At 40.8% G+C, this 12,425-nt stretch overlaps 1 protein-coding gene across 1 annotated transcript; it reads left to right on the forward strand.

Moving 5' to 3' along the window:
* The first annotated feature begins 339 nt into the window (after nucleotides 1-339).
* Nucleotides 340-2,254, forward strand: LOC149843688 (endochitinase 4-like). The gene is made up of 3 exons (XM_090001892.1): nucleotides 340-634; nucleotides 775-892; nucleotides 1,834-2,254. The coding sequence occupies exons 1-3, from the start codon at nucleotides 352-354 to the stop codon at nucleotides 1,937-1,939; spliced, it is 507 nt and encodes a 168-aa protein (XP_089858018.1). The 5' UTR covers nucleotides 340-351; the 3' UTR covers nucleotides 1,940-2,254.
* Nucleotides 2,255-12,425: the final 10,171 nt, after the last annotated feature.

A 12,425-nucleotide genomic window follows, 5' to 3' on the forward strand; every position in this document is an offset into this window, starting at 1 on the left:
ATTGAAAACACATGGTAGAATTCCGAATCCAAATACGATCCAACTTTCAATGAAGGAGCTCTGAATTCAGATCCGATTTTGTGTGGAATCAACACGCTGTTGCTGGAAGACATATCACAGGAATTGGGAAGGTAGAGATTTGAAAAAATAAAGAGAAATAGAAGAAGATGAAAGGAAAAGACAGGGAAGACTGACTGGAGGGTCTCCTGATATGGACTTAGTGTCCCCTAGTGGCAGAAAAATTGGAAAAAGATGAGGCACACTTTAAGACCCACTATCCAACCACTAACACAAAAGCAATGGCTATACCCTATAAATACCAGCCAAGACACTCACAAGAATTGCAACAGAATGGGGAGCAAACATAGGGTGTTTACCCCAGTTTTGGTGTTGGTGGCTCTTGTCTTAGAGGTGGGTTCAGCCCAGGACACACCAAGGTTAATAGTGACCCCTGATTTCTTCAATGGCCTCCTTGCTGCCACTGGCAGTTGGTGTCAAGGAAAGACGTTCTACAACTACAATGCTTTGATATCGGCTGCCGAAAGCTTTGGCGGGTTCGGCACCACCGGCAGCCCCGAGGTCCGAAAGAGGGAGCTTGCTGCCTTCCTTGCTAATGTCATGCATGAAACGGGTGGTATGCAACTCTCTTAACACATAGCACTTGCTTCGTACACACAATTTGAGCTAAACAACTGAAAGTTATAGTATTGTATGTTGGTGCTGATCACATGTTATCAAGTTCTAATGCTAACTTTTCCAAACCTAAACATGTAGGTCTTTGCTATATACGAGAGATAAGGCCGGCTAGCGATTACTGTGATCGAAGATTTACGCAGTGGCCATGTGCGCCAGGCAAAAGATACTTTGGGAGAGGACCTCTGCAACTATCCTGGTAATAATCTTTACATAACATGGGAAAATGTCTCCTCTAGTTCAGCATTTCTTCCTTGTAAAATGTCATGCTTGAATACAATTTTTTTTCTCTTTTTTTTATATTTACATGGAGAAACCACCCTCAGGATCAGAGACCTAGTTGCGCTGTCAATTTTTTTAATAAAATAAATAAATAAACAAATAAACTTAGTGATTATAGTAATCTGGGGTGACAAGTCACTCCAATGGCCTAACTTAGGGGTGTCAATGGGCCTGGTTTACCGGGACCCAACCCGAACCAAACCCTATAGGGGCCGGGTATGGTGATAAATAAGAAGACCTGATGAAGACCCGAGTCCAGATCCGATAATTACATGAACACAGGTATAGTTTGTGAATTTTTATACCAGACCTAGACCCGACCCAGGTTCTGATTAAGACCCACAAATTTTCAATGTAATTCATGTAGTTCTTATAGGGTCCAAGTATGGTTTGTCTTATAGTGGACCCGATTAGACCTGAGTCCAAACCCGAAAATCTGGTCCAAGTCTGGTTTCACCTGAGTCCGAACCAAACCCGACCCATTGACAACCTAGCCTAATCATATTTAGCCAAGTCATTTTGTCGTTCAAACCAAAACCCAGATAAAATTTAACTTCTCTACCTCTTTCTTCCTTGGTTCAAGTTCTTTTCTTGCTCATCTATAGAACCTTCATTATAAAACATTGTTGTTTTGAGTTGACTAATCTTTCGAGCTCATGGGACATTTTTTTTATTGATAGCTCATCAGATTTTTCGTTTTCTATAACTCGAAGAAACCGGACCTCACATGAAGACCTGAGAGTTTTGGCTTAGCCTGTCATACCTATGGTCGCCATAAAGCTGTGAGGCTAGGAACCCCATCTCTGGGGCCTATGCCGAGTGCACGCGACTGATGTATTTGTGAATGTGCTTCTACAGGAACTACAATTATGGAGCAGCAGGACGCGCCATCGGTTTCAAAGGGCTGGACAATCCTGAAATTGTGGGTCAGGATCCTACAATATCCTTCAAGACAGCAGTGTAGTTCTGGATGTCCAACAGCAACTGTCACAACGGGATCACCACTGGTGGTGGGTTTGGTTCCACCATTAGAGCTATAAACAGCGGGGAATGCAATGGTAGAAGCCCAACACGGGTGGCCAGCAGGGTTGGTTACTACCGAAGGTTTTGCAACCAATTTGGAGTTGACCCGGGTCCAAACGTCTCTTGTTAGCTAGTTTAATTAGTTTTAGTCTTGTCATGACTGTATCAGCCTACTCTCTCTCTCTTGGGGGCCTACCCAAAGAGAGAGGTATATGTAGCCACCATAAATAAAGAGAATAAAGTCGTGACTATTACATGCTTTTCTATGACATCCATTAACTCTTCATTTGAAATAATTCTGTAACAATAATTCCAAATTCCTATTGCTAAAATAAATAAAAAAATCCAAATTCCTTCACGTTTTTCATGGTGCCAAAAATTGTAAAATATGGTGCTTAGCTAGTCATCAGAATTTTTTTTGTTTTCTTTTTTGCTATACTAAACCGCTAAAGGAAAACCCTCCCATCACTAACTGCGCATCAGTAGGCCTCCAGTTGGTAAAACCTTTGGGGCTTGTTTGATGGCTTGTTCAGTAACAAAAATGGATACAACACTGGTACAAATGTAACAATTGTACCAAGTATAACATTTGTTTGGACGGTCGGAGGATAGCATCTTGTGTGTGTTAGCAGGGTGTCATTCAATGCAATGGCTCCCAAGGAGTTGTGGGGGTGGGAGACTCCCAAGTAAGCCGAGCAGGTTGTATGTTACCCCCTGAACATGGGGCCGCGTGTTCAGGGATCCGAATGAGTGCCACATGGCACTCATTCTGCTGGTTGTGTACGGAGGAAGGAATATTGCAAAACCCAAGATCTTCCTCCCTACATAACCAGCCGAAACGTGGCACTCATTCGGACCCCTGAACACGCGGCCCCGTGTTCCAGGGGGAACATACACCACCCTCTCCCAAGTAAGGGCTCTCTCATGGGATGGCAGATTCTGCCTGGGAGGGTGAATACAAAAGCACGATTAAAGCAACATGGCTTCAACTTGTCGAGCAGGTGTTCTTTATGTCGATGTGAGGAAGAGCGTATCTATCATGTAGCTATTTGCGCAACTTGCTTGGCCATGCATGAGCGGATTTCAACCTTGATTGAGATAACTTTGTCTTCTCCAAAGAGGGGGTTGATTGCAGAGCACTTGAATCCAAGAGGTAAACACTAGAAATTGGTTTGTTTATCCTGGATTCTCACTGCTTGGAAGATAGTTTGGAGTGAACACAATAACCAGATTTTTAGGGGTGTGCAGGTCGATTATACTTTGTTACTTTAGACATTACGCTGGAACGTGACTGATAGGGCATGCAGGAAATGGCACGGTCACCTATTGGAGAGGATTGGCAATCGCCGGGCTATGATCTGATCATCGCACCACCCTTTTTTTTTTCCTGTAGCTGGTACTGTGTTCACCGACCGACACAGTCTGCCATGATTGAATTCGAAGAGGCGGACAATGACTTGGTCTCCTGCTACACGTCTCTCTTCCTAACGGATTGCAGTACTGTTTGGGCATTGCAAGAGGTTTTCACTTTGGTGGCTGGCCTTCAGTCGGGTAAGCAACTGCATTCTACGTGGGTGTGTGGGTGGTGTATGCGTTTATGTGTGTGTGTGTGTGAGTGTGGATATATGTGCAGGTGAGTACGTATTAGTGTGTTCATGTACCTTCCTGCGAGTACTTTGTTCGCAGATCTACGACATCGGTTGTTATGGCAGCTATGCTATATTCTACAGAATGTTGGTTCAACTATCAGGGGAAGGCTATCTGCAAATTCTTGGGATTGTAGGATTGGTGGAGAGGCAGTTCAGGCTAGTTGACTAGGCAAGGCTGCAAATGTTGGCTGCCTAGGAAGGCTGCTGTAAATGTTCGTTGGTTCAAACAGTCTGGCTCGGGGCAGTTTTGGATTGGTAACGATCGAATTAGTCGTGTAAGATAGTCCCTACTAATGCTAGTTGACTTCATTGCTGGATGGCTTCAAATAAAATTGTTAGAGCTTCTGCTACGAACCATCTGTTCATGAAACTCGACTCACCAATTGCGACGAACAAGTTTGAGAGATGAAGACAAATTTTATTGTAGGAACTTTCAATCAAATGGATGTTTTGCAGTCTAATGGAAGCAGTTTGGATGCATAGTTTCACTCTAGTGCAGTAGAATGTGGTTGTTTTCAGCTGCTTATGTTTTCTGCAGAGGTCGTATTGGAATCAGTGGGTTGTAACTGTGTTTTTTTTTTCCTTTTCTGTTGCAACAAGTGTATCTCATCACCTGCTGTAGCACTATTCCACTAAATTATTTATATATATTAATGGATTATATTTCTTTAAAAAAAAATGTTTGTTTGGACCATACTCAGATGTTGTGTTCCAAATGACTGTTATTTGATGATGATGTGCAGACATGGATAATGGGTCAGATTACTTCATTTTGGAATTCATGTAAATAAATTGAGGAAGACCAACAATTCGATTATACGAAACTAACCGGCATAATTCAATCGTGAAACAAGTAATCCAACAACAAGAACAAAATTAACAAGAAAACTCGCAGTTAGAAACCATGAAACAGTACAAAGGTTTTCCTTTTTCTTAGCGTCATCGTTGAAACTAATCCCTACCAAAATGATATTGCTAATTATGTAAACATTCAACAACCAATCATTTTAAAGAAAAAAAAAACCAATTACACCTTATACCCACACCCTTCAACAAGGAGACAAAAAAAAAGCTCTTTTTTTATGACCAACGGTTAACATTCGCCCTAATCTCAAAAAAATTGAGAACAAAAGGAAATGAAAACAGAAAGAATATACAGACAAATCTTAGAATATGAAAACGAAATGGATAATGCACGACAAAGCGAAAATCCTAGAAGTAAAAAAGCCAAACCCAATTTTCCTAACAAATCATTGCAGCAAAATTGATCAGTAAAAGTAAAATCAAAGAACAGCCAGTGAGAAAATCATTGAGCAAAAAAAAATGTGAGACGATGAGCACAAAACCAGCATTGGGCATCCACCAACATTGAGAATCCACTAGATTACAAGCAGAAAAAAAAATCTCCACAATGAGAATCCACTAAAAGAAGGAACAAACAAATGCAGATCTATAGTAAAGCCAAAACTGAGCATCGATAACGGAAACGGTTACCCAAAAAACATATCCACCAAACGAGATCTACCGACCACTTCAAAACTTTAAACGAAACACGTACCAATAAACGAAGGTGGGTCGTTCTCATTCAACCAAAAACCCCAACCACCATCAAACAAAAACCTCATCCACCAGCAAGATTGTGAAAAGCAAAGTACACCTACCTTTATTTCTTCGACGAACGATCCCGACGACGACTCCTCTCAGGCAGTCGGTCTCACTATATGCAGAGAGGGAGAAGGGAGGTAAGGGTGTGCGACAATAAGAAAGAGGATGAAAGAGGCAGAGAGAATGGAGAGTGACCGTCTTTTGGCAAGAATGGAGAGCGAGAGAGGTGGCGAGAAAGAAAATGGCGAGTTTCAGAAGATTAGGGTAGAAGGGGGCACACCTCCGCCTGGCTGCCGTTATTTTTTTCATTCTTCCCGCCCCGGTTCACATTGAAATAAGGACGCGATGACGTGTTTGAAAACCCTTAAAGCAATGTCCCCAGCACTATTTTCATGCAGGGACAGTGCATCAAACAATCCCTTACAGAAGGAGGTTATATGTTCGGGGGTTCCAAAAAGCACCACGTATTTAAGCATATGCGTCTCGTATCTTCATGTTTGTCAGCATTAATTAGCATTGGAGTTTAATGTTATTGCAAAGACTTAAGTACCCTCTACTCCATTGGTGCCAAAAAAAATGATGATTCTAGAAAAGGAGTGATTGTAAAGACTGAAGTGCCCTGAAGATGATTATAGACTCAGCCTCTGCACTGCATGATTATTTGAGAAAGAAATCTCTCCTGGAGGAGGTCATCAACATCAACCCTCTCACTCTCTCTCTTCCTTCTCTTTCTGCTTTTGTGCACATCCAGCAGAAGATCCAACATTGCTTCATCAAGCACCGACTAACCTGCACATTGACTGTTCTGGAGCCTGATTCAGAGTTTTTACCCTTACAGGAGGAGGGTTTGGGGGCTCCTCCCAGCGTGGGTAGCATCATTCAATTAAATGAGTTGTGGATCCTGAATCAGAGTTTTTCCCTTACAAGAGAGGGGTCTGGGGGCTCCTCCCAACGTGGGTAGCATCCGCGGGCGGGGGCTCGGGGGGCAGCGCCCCCCAAGACCAAATTTTTTTGGGGCCTTGTATAATTTTTTATTTTCTTTCCCTCTTTTAACTATCGAAAAAGAATAATAAAGCGTTTTGTTTAATCGTGTGGTTCATGTTTCCTTTGGTTGTTTCTTGCTTGAGGTTTTCGTAACACCCCTTCCTACGATTTTTCCATTTTTCTTTTTCTGTTTCTTTCCCACAATTTTTTCAATGACTCCCCTACAACGATTTTTAGTGTTGTCGGGTCTCCAACGAGCCCCACAGCGATTTATAGTGTTGTTCGGTTTTTCAACAATGATTTATAATATTGTCGGGCCTTCCTACAACGATTTATAGTGTTTTCGGGTCTCCAACGAGACCCACAATGATTTATGGTATTTTTGGATCTCACTACAACGATTTGTAGTATCTTCTGCAAATCACTATAGCAATTTGTAGTGTTATTCAGTAAGCAAATCGCTACCCGAATTAGGACCAACTTGTCAAGGCCATATCTCCCTAACCGAAAGTCATATTTCAAATCCGTAAAAAGTGGTGTCTTCGTTATTGAGTCTAGTTTATTCATGTAAAATTTTAGTGAATTTTATAGTAATTTTATTTCCCATTTTAATTAAAATCTAGACCCCTATTATTCCATAATCTCCATTTTTTACTAGAAAACCTTCTCACACTGAAGCCAACTTTTAAGGCATAATCATTGTAAAATTTATATGCAGCTTCCTCATTATTAAACTGCATTTCTTCTAACGGAACATAGTCAAGTGTACTTTCATGTACATTCCCAGTGCCTACACTTTTGTAGTGTTGTGTAACTCAAATAACACAGAATAATAGGGGTCTAGTTTTTAGTTAAAATGGAAAATAAAATAACTATAGAAATCGCTGAAAATTTAAAAGAATAAATTAGACTCAATAACGAAGACACCACTTTTTACGAATTTGGAATATGACCTTCGGTTAGGAAGATATGGCCCTGACAAGTTGGTCCTAATTCGAGTAGCGATTTACAGCGATTTGCTTACTGAATAACACTACAAATCGCTATAGTGATTTGCGGAAGAAACTACAAATCATTATAGTGAGATCCAACAATACCATAAATCGTTGTGGGGCTCGTTGGAGACCCAAAAACACTATAAATCATTGTAGGAAGGCCCGCCAATATTACAAATCGCTGTTGGAAAACCGAACAACACTATAAATCGCTGTGGGGCTCGTTGGAGACCCGACAACACTAAAAATCGTTGTGGAGGAGTCATTGAAAAAATTGTGGGAAAAAAACAGAAAAAGAAAAATAGAAAAATTGTGTAACCTGCTCCAGATTTGGGAGGGTGGTATATGAGAAATGAAATAACCATAGAAATCGCTGAAAATTTACAGGAATAAACTAGACTCAATAACGAAGACACCATTTTTTACGGATTTGGAATATAACCTCCGGTTAGGGAGATATGGCCCTGACAAGTTGATCCTAATTCAGGTAGCGATTTACAGCGATTTGCTTACTGAATAACACTACAAATCGCTATAGTGATTTGCGGAAGACACTACAAATCATTGTAGTGAGATCCAACAACACCATAAATCGTTGTGGGGCTCATTGGAGACCCGAAAACACTATAAATTGTTGTAGGAAAGTTCGACAATATTACAAATCGTTGTTGGAAGATTGAACAACACTATAAATCGCTGTGGGGCTCGTTGGATACCCGACAACACTAAAAATCGTTGTAGGGAAGTCATTGAAAAAATCGTGGGAAAGAAATAGAAAAAGAAAAATAGAAAAATCGTAGGAAGGGGTGTTACGAAAACCTCGAGCAAGAAACAACCGAAGGAAACATGAGCCACACGATTAAACAAAACGCTTTATTGCTCTTTTTTTATAGTTAAAAGAGAGAAAGAAAATAAAAAAATTATACAAGGCCCCAAAAAAATTGGTTCGAGGAGTGCTGCCCCCCGCCCGCTGACTGCGCAGCGGAACCCGCGCCGGGGAGGGGGGAGCCGTCGGACCCCCCTTCTGTAAGGGAAAAAACTCTAAATCAGGCTCCACAACTCATCAAAGTTGAACGATGCTACCCATGCTGGGAGGAGCCCCCACACCCCCTCTTGTAAGGGCAAAAACTCTTTGCTGGAGCAATGTAGGATCGTCTGCTGGATGTGCACAAAAGTAGAAAGAGAAGGGAGAGAGAGTGAGAGGGTTGATGTGCATGGCCTTCTCTAGGGGGAACTCTTTGCCTCCCTTGATTTTTTCTCTAGAGAGAAAGAGAGAGGGTTTTACAGTGTTTTACGGAGAAGGAAGAAGACGAAGATGACGATGAAAAGTTCAAACAAACATTTTTTGATGGCTCAGGTTCGTTTTGTTGTATGACCATCGGATCGCTGGCTCACCATCGTTTTGTCGAATCACCATCGGATCGTCGGCTAATGTTCGTTTCACTGTGTAGACTTTGAAAAGTCAACATCATCATCGTCTTTATGGATGAAGGACATGTTTGTCCTTTTTTTGAACCATTTGTTTTCTTTTTTTGAATGAAAGACATTTTTGTCATTTTCTCAAACCGTCATTTTATGGCAAGAATAGAAAGAAAGGGTACTTAAGTCTTTGCAACTGAACCAGACTTCAATGTTGAGTGATGTCAACATACACGGGAATACGAGCCTCATATGCTTATATATGTGGTGCTTTTGGGACCCCCGAACACAGACGTGGGTTTCAGTGAATCATCGGGGGAGAACATACACCACCCTCCCATCCCTTACGATTCGTTCCTTAATAACTGTTTCAAGTCCAATGTTTGTTTGGACTGTACTCAAATGCTATGTTTCAAATGTCATTGTTTGATGACAATGTGCAAACAACTTGGACAGTCATGGATAATAGGTCGAATTACTTTGTTTTGGATCGTATGACCCGATCCGTTCACGATTTAACTTGTTTTAACAAGTTTATTATGGTTTTTTACCCGGATATAGATCCAATTACAATATTATATCTAAAATCTAATTAAATATCTTATTATAGCATAATTATAGAGGGTCTATCTGACCATGCTCAAAGACAGGAATATTGTTTATATTTCTTTTTGCATGATAGAAATCAACTAAGAATGGAAAATAACTACTTCTCCAATCAAACGGAGTTGTTATTAACCCCAAATGATTTTCAAAGATTTGCCATAGTACCAACTCCCCCACACCACCCATTCATAAAAACAATAACACTCAAATATTAGCTATTTCAATGACGGTTCATTGGCAACTATGCATTCTCATCCTGCTATTTTCAACGATACATCCTCAAAAAGTGACTCCTACAGTATCTCGCAATTCATTGCAATGTCGTTCACAACATTTTCCTACCACCAACACAGAATTGAAATTAATATTTTTAACCCTATCTTCTGACCAAGAAAAAGTATCAAATTCGTCCACTAAACTCAAGAGTAGACATATCTGAAGCTTCAATTTTCCTACTGAGGTGATAGATATCCATGTGTTCAGGAATTAGAAGCTCCCTGCAGCTTATTGTTGTAAGAAGGGTGGTCTTCCCACATCCATTCAACTCAAGCAAACCGTAGCCCCTGGAAACAAAAATGACAGAAGACCAATCACATGATTCTAACCTAAACAAAACCCAACAGAAAAATTTGCAATTAAACAGAGCATAAGAAAATTAACTATGTAGGAGCTCCTACGAGTACATTTGCCAAATGAAAAAAAAAATCCAGAAGAGAAACCCCCAAAACAAAACCAACAATGCTTATTCACCAAGTGCTCTACCCACACAAAGAAAAACCCTCATACATGGGAAAAATGACCTAAAACACACAAATACAAAAAAACACTCACAGAATCAGAGGAGGGGAACCATTGTGCTTTCTCGTTCTCCTCACTTCAGAGTTCATCTCTCTTTTGCGCTTGAGTAGCCAAGCTCCAACTCGTTGAATAGACGATCCAGCATGCTCCGTTGCGGTGGAGAGAGAGAGAGAGAGAGAGAGAGAGAGAGAGAGGTTGGGAAGTTGAACTCCATCGTTCGAGCTACACCGTGGTGAAGAGAGGGTCGGGCAGGCTCTGGACGTGGAGGGAGGGGCCAAGGGGAGTCGATGGGGCGATGGAGTCATCGTGGCCAGCGGCAGACAAGGAGGAGGAGCCACCCGTTATGCTGTCGAAGGGACGCCCACTCTTGGCATCGGAGGCGGTGGTGCCGCCACCCACCGCTCTGATGGAGCCCTTGCACAAAGAGAGAAAGACACGCATCGATGGGTGCGGCGTGCCCATTGATGCATTTGTTTTTTCAATTTTGTCCCCTCTGTTCCTGTTCTTTTTGTAAAGGGGGGGGAGGGGAGGTGGATCAAAAATTACATACGATTATAAACGCGGCGGATGTGCAAAACACTGCCGTCTGTATCCAACGTTTGTCTGATTTCGTTGTTCCTAGTGGGATTTCCATCTGAATCCCCACTGGGAACGACACATCAAACATGCCCTTAAGGTCTGATAGAATATGATGCAAAAGGGGGTTACGTGAATGGGTAACCATAAGTCATGGGTTAGTGGGTATGCGTTAGAGACGTTTTAGAATCCACGATTGTGTTGTGGTTCTTAAACTTAAGGAGTAAGTTATGTAATTCATAAGTTATAAATGGGTCATGAGTAGTGGCTATTAATGAGGAAGTGACAATTATAGGTTTACCTTTTTAGCTATAAATAGAGGTCTTGGAGGTTGTACGAGATGTGTAATCTCTCTCCTTTTGTTTTTACTTTGTGTTAAAGATTTTCAATATTTTACTCCATTGTTGAGTTAATATTTTATAGTGTTGCTGCATATATCTTTACTTTATTCCAACAAGTTTGGTATCAGAGCCCCAGGTTCGATTAAGCTGGGTGTGTTTGAGTATTGCGAAGATCATTGCCGAAGCTGGATCTTCAAGTTGGTTGGTAATTACGTGGTGTAATTCACGATGTCTAACGGTACAAATTTGAACTCTATAAATCTCTCACATGCCTTGGTACCTATTTTTAATGGAGAAAATTATGAATTTTGGAGTATTAAGATGAAGACGTTTTTCATTTCTCAAGATCTTTGGGATCTAGTTGAAAATAGTTTTGTAGAGACACAAAGCTCAAAAGCAACAGAAAAGGCAGCAAGTGAAGTAAAGGAGTTGCGTAAGAGAGATGCCAAGGCTCTTCTCGTTTTGCAGCAAGCCGTGACTGAAAGTATTTTTCCTCGAATTGCGGCAGCCACCAAGTCGAATGAAGCATGGACTATTTTGAAGGAAGCCTATCATGGAGATAGTAAGGTAACTATTGTAAAACTCCAAACACTTCGTAGAGATTTTGAGACCCTGCTAATGAAAGAAAATAAGCCTGTGCAAGATTTCTTTTCTAGAATGTCTACTACTGTAAATCAAATGAGAACATTCGGAGAAATAATTGATGATAAAAAGGTAGTAGAAAAAATCCTACGAAGCATGCCACCAAAGTTTGATCATGTCGTCACAGCTATAGAGGAATCTAAGGACATGAATAATTATTCGATTAACGAATTAATGGGTTCTCTTTTGGCACATGAAGCTAGATTGAACAGGTCAACCGAAAAAAGCATTGTACATGCATTTCAGGCCAAGGTAGAAATTTCCAACAAGCAAACAAGTGGTGAAGGTACCTTAGAGAATAAATATCCAGGAAGAGGAAGAGGTAGAGGAGGATATCGTGACCGTGGACGTGGTCGTGGAAGATTTGAAATGGGTCGGCACAATGGAAGCAATCAAAGGCCAAATTATAAAGACAAACAATGTCATTATTGCAAGAAGTATGGGCACGTGGAAGCAAGGTGTTGGGAGAAATCAAAAAAGCAGGTTAATGTTGCTGAAGAACAAGAACAAGGTAATCTTTTCCTTGCACAATTTGAAACCAAGGTTAATAATATGTGGTTTCTAGATAGTGGGTGTAGTAACCACATGACAGGTGAAAAAAGACTTTTTTACAATATTGATGAGTCCATGAGAATGAATGTTCGTCTTGGAAACAACAAAGAGGTACAAAGTGAAGGCAAGGGAACTATTGAAGTTGATGTTAAATCAGGTAATAAAAGAATGATTCATGATGTTTATTATATACCTGGTTTATCATACAATTTATTGAGTGTTGGACAATTAATTGAGAATGAGTATGCACTTAACTTTTA

Source organism: Nuphar pumila, chromosome 3 (genome assembly GCF_984573655.1).
Source record: "Nuphar pumila chromosome 3, dmNupPumi1.hap1.1, whole genome shotgun sequence".
Lineage (NCBI taxonomy): Eukaryota > Viridiplantae > Streptophyta > Magnoliopsida > Nymphaeales > Nymphaeaceae > Nuphar > Nuphar pumila.

Coding starts and splice junctions, on each gene's coding strand:
- LOC149843688 (XM_090001892.1), top strand. CDS start 352: ATGGGGAGCAAACATAGGGTGTTTACCCCAGTTTTGGTGTTGGTGGCT. Junction 635..774: donor TGTCATGCATGAAACGGGTG/GTATGCAACTCT, acceptor CTAAACATGTAG/GTCTTTGCTATATACGAGAG. Junction 893..1,833: donor GGACCTCTGCAACTATCCTG/GTAATAATCTTT, acceptor GTGCTTCTACAG/GAACTACAATTATGGAGCAG.